Consider the following 11,403-nt stretch of genomic DNA (forward strand, 5'->3'; position numbering starts at 1 on the left):
TGCAGCTCTGTGTTATAGAAACCCTTCTAATTAGAATGCGGCCAATCCAGGATATGGATTCAAAGACTACACAGTAATGAGGTTCCAGTGTATAAAAGAGATTAGCAATTAGTTTTACCTTTATCAAATCAACTTCTAACCATGATTATGCTCATTTATCAGGTACAGATGAAATTTTTAGTTGAGCAAATGCGGCGACCAGATTTCATGGATGCTCTACAGGGCTTTCTATCGCCTCTAAACCCTGCTCATCAGCTGGGAAATCTCAGGTAAGGTACTTTATTGGAAGTTTTATTGATACATTTAAACAAGTACTTTCTCTGGAGAAAATCTTGAAAAAGTCAGAATGTCATTGTGTTCAATAATATATGCTTCTCTCTCCCCTTTTCCTACCCTGCAAAATAAGAGTAGTAAAATTTTCTTAAGTTCAGAGCTGCATTTATTCAGAATGAGTTTTTACTACTTTAATAATAGAATTTAAAACTTTTTATGGCCAGAATTTCTGGTATCATTGGATAAGAAATGGAATGCAATATCTGTAAAACAAATGAGATGTCCCTATATTTGTGGAAAATTCATATTCCATTTATAAGAAATTTTTAAGCTTAATATGTATTTTTTCTTTATACTACCTCAGAAATTAATTCATAAATAAAACTGAGGAGAAAGTTTAAAATTGTTATAACACTTCAAAAAGTTGTACAGTATATGTATTTTAAAATAAATTGAGGCTACAAAGAATAACAGCCAAGGTGCCTAGTAAATTTTTCAACTATTTTAAAGGCTTGAAGAGTGTCGAATTATGTCCTCTGCAAAAAGGCCACTGTGGTTGAATTGGGAGAACCCAGACATCATGTCAGAATTACTCTTTCAGAACAATGAGATCATCTTTAAAAATGGGGATGGTAAGGAAGAATATTAATGGACTTATGATGCATGAATTTAGTTATATTTTTATACACAGGATATTTATGAACCATGAAGATTATTGAAAGCCATTTAAGGAATATGCATGTGGTAAAATATATAATATTAAGCAAATGTCTTAACCTTTAGAATATGTATTTATAATTACTGAAAAGGAAAGAAGTACTAGGTTTAGAGTCAGAAGGCCTGAAAATCATTTTGTTCAGCTGTGTATCCATTCACTCCATAAATATTTGACATGCTAGGCCCTGAAGTTGTAAGAGTACACAAAACAGAATCCCTGCCCTCTTAGAGTTTACAGTCTAGCAGGGAAAAGAGACATTAAACAAATAACTACAAAAACAAAATTACAACCCTGGTACAAAGGAAAAGTGTAGTCTGCTAAGGAATCATAAAAGAAGGTCCTAATTTATTTGGAGAACAGGCTGTGGGGGAATACATTTTTATATACTAAACAAATGTATCATTGATGGGTTTTCATTAGGAAATGACCTTTCAGCACTGAATTCTGTTAATCCAAATATTTTAATATAAACATGTTCAAGTTTAAGGATTCAGAAAAATAAGTAGTTTAAATATTTTAATTTAATTTTTTTGTGAAATACATGCCACCTTATCCTACATTGTTATACAGATGTGTTTATGCAGATACTTTAGAAATGGGTTAAAGACAAAGATTATTGCTGCCTTACAGATTATTTTGAAGAGCAAACATAGTTCTGTATATTTTCTGTTTGAAAACATTATGATGATGTGATACTCAAATTTGTGCTTGTGGCATTAAGTGTTGGTATACATATTCTTTGAATTTCAGATTTACGGCAAGATATGCTAACACTTCAAATTATTCGCATTATGGAAAATATCTGGCAAAATCAAGGTCTTGATCTTCGGTAGGTAACCAATAAGACAACATGTATGCTGAAAGTTATCCTGAAAAAGTAAACCATTAGTAAATATTAATTGTAAAATATATTAATTATAAACAATATAGAGGCATATATCTATAAATAAATGTATGGAGTAATAATTAACACTAGTTGATTACACTGTGGTACTTTCTATTTGTCCTCTTCTTCCTTGGCTTAGAATAGCTAATGAGATTCAGCTAGGTAAGAAGAGCTATCTCCAGTAAGCTGGTGAAGACTCTGCAACTGGTCACTAACAATCTTCCCTTGGTATCTGCAGGGGATTGGTTCCAGGACCCCCGCCAGTACCAGAGTCCATGGATGCTCAAGTCCCTTATATAAAATGGCATAGTATTTGCATATAAGCTATGCACATCCTCCTGTATACTTTGTCATCTGTAGGTTACTTATAATACCTAGTGCAATGTAAAGCCTATGTAAATAGTTACCAGTGCACAGCAAATTCAAATTTTGCTTTTTGGAACTTTCTCGATTTTTTTCCCCAAATATTTTCCATCTGCAGTTGGTTGAATCCGAGTATCCAGAACCCTCAGTTATAGAGGGCCAACTGTATTTAGGAACAGGACATAGGAGACACGAGACACAAAAGGCCCCATTTTTCATTTACAAGTTAAGAGTTTAAAAGAAGGTTTCTTTCATTATATAAGTTTTCTAATTCTAAAACTTTATAAATTCTCTAATCGTGAGTCAGTTTTTCAGCAAAATTTATGAAAGCAACTAATCTTAAAATTTTTGCCATTTTGTTGGTTTCTGCCCAACCTTCCCAGTTATCAGCATCATCTCCAAGTTTTCTATCCTGCCACATCTTCTCCTAGTCATTTTTCTGTCTAATATTTTATCCTTCTCTTACTTGTCCCTTTGCAAATTCAGAGTTATTCAGGCAAAGCCCACCCTCTTCAAAAGTACTTTTGTCTGTAACTCTGGTAATTACAATATTTAATTGTAAATTAGTGGCTATGCAAAAAAGCATCTAAAGTTAAACGAGCTAGATCGTTGGAAAGTAAGTTGGATCTTTGGAAAGTTGTTACATTTTTTAACTTAAGTAAATTTAAATTAAAATTTTATTTAAAGTTTAATTTTTTTAAATAATAAGCCTGTAGGACTATGTAACGCTTTAAACTATGAGCATGTTCAACAGTTATAAAATTAAGAGAAAATGCTCGGGAGTACCACCTTAAGAAATTCCTGTATTTACCAGAGCAGATAGAAGAAAAGATTCCACAAGAAAAATGGTCAAAAGGGTAGGAAGACCAGAGTAAGTGATTCACAGAACCCAGAAGAGGGGAGAGATTCACAAACAGTTTACAGTATCAGGTGCTTCAGGAGTTTAAGAGCATGAGGACTATGAAAAAGGCCTTGGATTTGATGATTCATGGTTAGCTTTAAGAAGAGTTGAGTCAGTAGAGTGATAGAAATTAAGCTACAAGGAATTAAGTGAGAAAATAAAAATAAGTTTAGACTGTTACTCTTTTAGGAATTTAGGAAGTAAAGGAAAGGTGGAAAGAATGGACAGTAGCATATGAGAACAAGAGAGCAAGAAAAACCATACTTCAGTACTTATGTGCCAATGGGCGTATTAGGTGCTTTTTTTTCATTGTCTCTTTAAATCCTCACATCTCTACCCTTGATTACATGTCCTTTTTAATATTGCATGTGATGAATGGGAAATACCCATAAAGCACTTCAACTGCACACCAAAGTATGGTTGTATCAAGGAAAAAGCATTGGTGGGTTATTTGAGTTGTGGGCTAACCTAACTGCTTTTATCATGGAACATCATTTTTACTTAAAGAATAACTAACAGACAAGCTATGATTATTCAGACATGGATATTTGGTAGACATTTTCTTGAAAATGAACAATATGAGACTCTTCAGGGAGAACAACTGACAGTATTTGTTGTCAAAAATCAAATTTAAGCTTTCAAGTAAAAATTAGAATTTTGAAAACCTTGTATCTACTGCTATGAGCTTCCCCCAAATTAAAGACTTTTCTGATGAGATCAGTGATAATGTTAACAATTGTGATTTTTTTTAGTTGGTATAATGAAAAGTATCAACATTTGGAAGATCTCCATAACGCAGTGAACTAATATCTTCCAAATGACCAATATAGGATATTATAAAGTCATATATGGGTAGAAATTCCATTCAGAGGCAAGATAAACAAATGGGTCTTCATGTAACAGTGTATGAAAAGTTTACTGTTATGGTTTCACATTCCATATTGCAACTTAAGAAACTATCTCTTGTCAAGTTTTGGAACAGTAGGAAAGAAAAATATGTACAATTATCTGAAAAGGCTATTACTCCCTTTTCCAAATACATATCTGTGCGAGGCCAGATTTTCTTCATATGCTTCAGTCAAAACATTGCATTAGATTGAATACAAAAGCATTCATGAGACGCCAGCTCCATACTATTAAGCCAGACATTAAAGAAATTTGAAAAAATGGGAAACAATGTCACTCTTCTAAGTTTTTGTTTGTTTGTTTTTAGGATTTTTGTTTTGTAAAAGATAGTATTTTTTATATAAATGAGTATAAATATTACTTTAAATGAATTAATAAATATTTTAAGTTTAAAATTTTCTCCATTTTAATTTCTAATGTCAATAGATCTAACCCACATAAATAAAAGCTCTTTGGTATCCTTGATAATTTTTAAGAGTTTAAAGGAGTTCTGAAACCAAAAACTTGAGAACTGCTACCCTAAGGTATTGTTTAGATGTCAGTTAAACATCTTTAAATTCACCCATTATTTTTAAAGTCATAAATGTTTATAAACTTTGAATTGCCACAATAATTTTCTTCATGCTTTTCTCATGTACAGTTAAATGCTTTCACAGTTGAAGGTTATAATAAATGATGGCAGATAATTTGATGATTTTTCTAGGAATGTTTGTCATGTTGTAATAAAAGAAAAGTAAAACTAGGTTAAAGGAGTAAAGGTCATGCATGAAAAATTTGCAAATAGAATATTCCTGTATTAGCCTATTAAAATACTTGCTATTTTAGGGAGCGCCCTTCGAGTTGCTAGATGGAATGATGCTCGATTCATGAATCTCCTAATAAAACCAATTAGATCTTCACATTTAAAAAAAGATAAAATATTTGCTGTTTTAAAATCCCATCATTTAACTGCAGATGTCTTGTTCCTTTTTCAGAATGTTACCTTATGGTTGTCTGTCCATTGGTGACTGTGTGGGACTTATTGAGGTGGTGAGAAATTCTCACACTATTATGCAAATTCAGTGTAAAGGAGGCCTGAAAGGTGCCCTGCAGTTCAACAGCCACACACTGCATCAGTGGCTCAAAGACAAGAACAAGGGAGAAATGTGAGTTTATTATTCTTTTCTTTCTATGCTAGTAGAAGTTTGTGTCTGATAGACAAGATTTTTAATGGTTGTGTATATTTCTTTGAGTTAGACCAGAAAAGAAAAAAAAAAACTGTATTTAATTTGGAAAAAGATATGTTCAACCTTTGAAATATTTGAGATTATTGAGTTTAAATGATCAGAATTGCTTATAATTTGGTGAAATCCTGTACATTCACCTTAAGAATCTAAAATGTATTTTTCTTAATGCTTATTCTTTTTTTTAAAGTTATGGTTAAATTAATAAAAATTAAAATTAAAAATTTTACTAATTCATTGTTAAAATGATTAGAAAAAATTTATTTTAATGACATAAGTATTTTTTCACTATAATAAGAATTATGCTTTGGTCAGAGAATATCTAGAAATTTTCTTAGAAACCTTTGAACACTTCAGAATCCCAAAGTTCCTCAGATCTTCAAACATAATTACTTCCTCCCCCTAATGTCAGTGATTGTTTTCATTGTTTTAATACAGACTTTACTAAAAGACTTTGACCATCTTTTTCCAGTTTGGACTGGATCATTCTGTATTTCCATACTAACTCAAAGTTGTTTATTTCTTCTTTGTAGATATGATGCAGCCATCGATCTATTTACACGTTCATGTGCTGGATATTGTGTTGCTACCTTCATTTTGGGAATTGGAGATCGTCACAATAGTAACATCATGGTTAAAGATGATGGACAAGTAATAGCTTCCTCTTTTAAATGTGTCAACATTCTTTTTTTTTAATTTTTTTTTTTTTTTTACTTATTTATTTGGCTGCACTGGGTCTTAGTTGTGGCATGTGGGATCTTCGTTGCGGCACGTGGGATCTTTTAGTTGCGGCATGCAGGATCTTCAGTTGCGGCATGTGGGATCCTTTAGTTGTGGCATGCAGGATCTTTAGTTGCGGCATGAGGGATCTTTTAGTTGTGGCATGTGGGATCTAGTTCCTTGACCAGGGATCGAACCCGGGTCCCCTGCATTAGGAGTATGGAATCTTAGCCACTGGACCACCAGGGAAGTCCCTCGACATTCTTAAATTTACTAATTCAGGACATTGTATTTCTGCATTTGTCAAACTATAACATAATTTCTTATTTTTGAAAGCTGTTTCATATAGATTTTGGACACTTTTTGGATCACAAGAAGAAAAAATTTGGTTATAAACGAGAGCGTGTGCCATTTGTTTTGACACAAGATTTCTTAATAGTGATTAGTAAAGGAGCCCAAGAATGCACAAAGACAAGAGAATTTGAGAGGTAAGTTCAAGAAATCAAAAGCACAAAATAAAGAATTCTTGCTGCTCTACCAAAGCAATCGATATTTTTCAAGCAATTTAAAAATAAATGTTTTATTAACATCATAGCATAAACTGGATATTTTAATGTGTTTATTTTTATTTATTTATTGTGTAATGCTGTGAAGGAAATGGAAAGAAAAACCAGTTTAATTTATTGAGTTAGTTAAGGCCTAAAAAGGAAGTGATCCTTAAACTTCATAGTACATTAAAAGTTTTTGTTCACTGCCGTTTAAAAATTGGATTCCACCTTCTCTTTATTAACAAATCATGTATAGTGCTTCAAACAACACTTTTTGGTCATACAATCTGAGGAATTCAGTCAACCATAAAAAATGAAACCAGAAGAAAATTCATAATTTTTCTTACCACCATATGGGGTATCATTAGTCTATCTTAAACCTTAAAGTACTTTTAAAAACCTTTTATAAAATTCTCTTTTATCTATAACTCAGTCCTGGCCCTAACCTAATCCCTAGAGGCTTTAGTATGGACTAGTTCATACATTTAATAAATCCTTATTAAATTGCTAATGTGCCAGGCATTCTTTTAGGGGCTGGTGATAGAGCAGTAAACAAAGTCCTTATGGACTCACAGAGTTCACATTCTGGTGTCAGGTAAAGGGAATAGAAAGTGTTGGTAAGAGGAGTAGGGAGAAGAATGCTGTATTTTATAGTTTTGTCCAAGAAGGCCTCTCTAACTTTGTGACATTTGAGCAGAGACCTGAAGGTGTTAACACGATTTACTCCATACTAACCAAACTGTTCTTATTACTTGTAGGTTTCAGGAGATGTGTTACAAGGCTTATCTAGCTATTCGGCAGCATGCCAATCTCTTCATAAATCTTTTCTCAATGATGCTTGGCTCTGGAATGCCAGAACTACAATCTTTTGATGATATTGCATACATTCGAAAGACCTTAGCTTTAGATAAAACTGAGCAGGAGGCTTTGGAATATTTCATGAAACAAATGAATGATGCACACCATGGTGGCTGGACGACAAAAATGGATTGGATCTTCCACACAATTAAGCAGCATGCTTTGAACTGAAATGATTAAGAAACTGAAAGCTCAGTATCTGGATTCTATACTGCACTGTTAATAACTGTCAACAGGCAAAGACTGATTGCATAGGAATTGCACAATCCATGAACAGCATTAGAATTTACAACAGGAACAGAAAGAAAATACTATATAATTTAAATAATGTAAACGCAAACAGGGTTCGATAGCACTAAACTAGTTCATTTCAAAATTAAGCTTTAGAATAATGCGCAATTTCATGTTATGCCTTAAGTCCAAAAAAGGTAAACTTTAAAGATTGTTTGTATCTTTTTTTAAAAAACAAAACAAAACAAAAAAACCCCCAAAATATATAGAAATGATGGAGAAGGAAAAAGAATGATGTTCTTTTTTTGTCTTGCAAATGTTTTATGTTTTGAAATGTGGACACAACAAAATCTATTATTGCATTAGGTCCAAGTAAACTGGAGTTTGATGTTAAATTACACTAAGATTGGAAAATAATGAAAATTTTTATTTTTCCATTGCTGTTCAACTTATAGTTTGAAGTGGGTTTTTGACTCCTTGTTTGATGAAGGAAAATGCTTGGGGTGTAAGGGACTCTTGAGATTTCATCAGAGACTTTTCCTTTTTAATAAATCAAACCTTTTGATGATTTGGGGTCTTATCTGCAAAGTTTGGGAAGCAGTCACAAATGAGACCTGTTATAAGGTGGTGTTTTGGGGTTTTTCTTCTGGACAGTATTTACAAGAATCTGATTCTTATTTCCCAGGGAAATTCTGGGCTCCCACAAAGTAAATAATCATCATAGAGAAAGAACGAGCAGGAATAATTCTTGCTCCAGAATTGTACAGTATTCACCTTAGACTGATTTTTTTTCTCCTTTTGCAATGAATTGAATACATTTTTCATGCATGTGTTCCAGAAAATAGAAGTGAGTATTAATGTTATTAAAAAGATTATTTTTTTTATTAAAGGCTATTTATATTATAGAAACTATCATTAATATATATTCTTTATTTACATGATCTGTCCCATAGTCATGCATTGTTTTGCACCCCAAATTTTTTATCGTTTGTAGCAGCATGGTCAGCTTTTCTCTTGATCTGTGGGTGAGGCTCAGGCACTATCCCATTTATACCAATGACTAGTGTATAACTACTTAAGGAAAACAGATGAAAGTTCCTCCTCTTTCCTTTTATTTTCTTCTGTTTTCACTTGAATCCCCCATCTTCCATCCTCTTTTATAGTTGAGAATGCCTCAACCATATGAAATTGGTTACCAAAATTAACACAATTTAGGCTATCTTCCTGATTGCTTAACCCCTCTACCAAGGTATGTTCATGAATAATACTTTGTAATAGGGGGAATAGAAACCATGAACTTTTTACCTTTTTAGGCTATTTATTCAATATCTCCATAATAAAATTAGGGCCTTAAACCATTTTAAGATCATGTCCCATTTCCGAGTTGTCAGGGCTCACTCTCCAACTTTATTAAATTGCATTTGAGCACAGGATACATTCTTAAACATTTTGAAAAACATTAACCCAAGATGTAGGGGCTAAGGCTAGTTATCACTCTACAATCTGATATTTTACTCAGTAATTGAAATGAATGATTAATGCCCTAGGACATAGCTTTAGCAAATGTCCAGGTGCCACACCAGAAAAAGTGCAATAATTTACTGACAGTTTTCTAGACTAGGCATATTATTGGAGTACAACTTTATGAAGAGTGCACATTTTATACAGCATCACTTAAAAAACATTCATTTATGAAATCAGTTACCTATAGTAGAAGTCTTGAATAGTGAACGGGACTCTAATACAAATACTCTTAATATTTGACTATTTTAGAACCCTTAAAGGGCATAATTATTGGAGATTTAGGTACCTCACGAAAGCATGTACATAATATTGCCAACAAGAAAAATAAATTTGGGAACTTATTTAGGGAACTTACTTCCCTAAACTGTCTTAGAATAGTTAAGAAGAATTTAAACTTTGTTTTAAGCAGGAGACGAGATAGATTCTTTTGCAGATATAGATTTCATAACATTAAAATTTCATGATTAACAATTTGTGTCTTTTAGATTTATTCAGTTAATACATACTAACATCCCAGTATTTTCTATATGAGGGATTAATTACAGGAAAACTCAGTGAAATGGTACAAATCTGAAGCTTTGATGGTGGAAACTGAAGTTTTTAACAGAGAACTGTGTTTTACTGAGTGCCAAAAAAGCTTTGAGCTTCCTTGCACAAAGTTTATACAATTTTTGCATTTTTCACATCAGTCCAGATAGTCCCCCTTGCCCTAGGACCTCTCCACCATTAAAACACAAGCCACATAACTTATTTTATCATTTACGTTTATTTTTAAGTTATTACAACCAAATTAATTCCATTTGAAGAAATGTAGACAAATTCTATAAAGAATATACATTAAATGAACTAGCTAAATGCAAAGTACATTTCAAACAAATCCAAGCAGAGTTTATGTAAACAACCTTAAAAATAAGGGAAAAGGGATAGGTAGTACTCAGAAGGCAAGGAACCAGAAATTGAATTAAATGCTACAGGGGGTGACTAGGCTATGTTTCCAAGTCAGTGATAATATAGCTACTTCCAGGTACTTCAGTATCAGAGATCAGTTCCAGTTGGTCAGTTTCTGTGGCTGACCATCCTTGTCATTGAATGTGGTATAACTGAGTATTGGCTCAACAATTTCATCTGGTCACTTGAGCAATATTTCCTTCAATGACTCTTTTGGAGAAAAGAAGAAAAGCAGGTTTAAAGAAAATAAAACCTAATTTAAACACATTCTAGCAAGAAATAATCAACTATTTGAAAATCATGCTTTAACTTTTTATCATTCTCAGCTATATAAAATCATTTATTTTGAAGATTTTTAGAATGCTGTTAATTTAAAGTCTGTTACTCATATTGTGGAATTTGGTTTTTTAAAAAGATGTTTCTAATTGGGTTTTTTAAAGAAGAATGGAATTTGGTCACTATTTTACGATAGAACCTAAGCTTTTTGTGGTTCTTAGTGTCCTCTGTAAAACTTAGTGTCAAAGTAATCAACTTTGAGGTTTTCCCTTCTAATCTGCTTTATATTACAAGCCCTTTAGGAAATGGGAACCTGGTGAATATACAATGAATTGTAAAATATTTTAATGTGTAACTTTTTCAACTGTGAACTATGACTATTGGTTTTTTGAAGAAAACAGCTGCTGATAAAGTATTTTGTGTAAAGTGTAGTTCTTATTAATTAGGAAAATAATCAATTACTTGATTAGAATGTATATACCCTCTTGGATTTTATTTTAAATGGATTGGTGATTTTCAAATAGGTAAAAACACAGTCCATCTGTATTTTTTTTTCCATCAAAAATCTAGTGATTTGGCATTTATTAAAAAAATTATGAGCAGCCTATTTTAAAGGCACCATGGAAATTTCACAGTACATAAACTTGGGTTTCTTAATGATTTGTAAATCCATTTAATTCATATCATGACCAATAGCTCATGCTTGCCAACTTTTGAAGAAATTTAATTTCCAGCATTATTTTAAAATCAGCAAGTTAACATTTTCTGAATGTTGTAAGTTCCTTTTGTTTCTATATCTGCACAAACTGCAGACCTGGGCTGGACCCACACATTCAAAATCCACCGTAAAAATTGATTTTGATGTCCAAGACATCACTAAAATACTTCAGTTTAAAGACCATATGTGGTGTTATGGATTGTGGTGCTTCTACTATTTAAAAACAACTTTCATACTTCAGATGTTTTTGAGAAGAGGGGAATGTGGAGGGAGGGGGCAGGACAGGGAGGAGTTGCTTGAATGAATTACA

The 11,403-nt window shown here is 32.5% G+C and overlaps 1 protein-coding gene across 2 annotated transcripts in view; it reads left to right on the forward strand.

Annotated features, from left to right (window-relative positions):
• Positions 1–10,503, forward strand: part of PIK3CA (phosphatidylinositol-4,5-bisphosphate 3-kinase catalytic subunit alpha) — a 102,068-nt gene extending 91,565 nt beyond the window's left edge. For both annotated transcript variants that reach the window (XM_068546272.1, XM_068546271.1), the window contains 7 exons: positions 163–269; positions 784–905; positions 1,742–1,820; positions 5,022–5,192; positions 5,804–5,921; positions 6,327–6,478; positions 7,297–10,503. In XM_068546272.1, the coding sequence (XP_068402373.1) occupies positions 163–269; positions 784–905; positions 1,742–1,820; positions 5,022–5,192; positions 5,804–5,921; positions 6,327–6,478; positions 7,297–7,567 (1,020 nt within the window). In that variant the 3' untranslated portion in view covers positions 7,568–10,503. The remainder of the gene's footprint in view (positions 1–162; positions 270–783; positions 906–1,741; positions 1,821–5,021; positions 5,193–5,803; positions 5,922–6,326; positions 6,479–7,296) is intronic.
• The last annotated feature ends 900 nt before the right edge of the window (positions 10,504–11,403 follow it).

The sequence above is a fragment of the Eschrichtius robustus genome, chromosome 6 (genome assembly GCF_028021215.1).
Source record: "Eschrichtius robustus isolate mEscRob2 chromosome 6, mEscRob2.pri, whole genome shotgun sequence".
NCBI lineage: Eukaryota > Metazoa > Chordata > Mammalia > Artiodactyla > Eschrichtiidae > Eschrichtius > Eschrichtius robustus.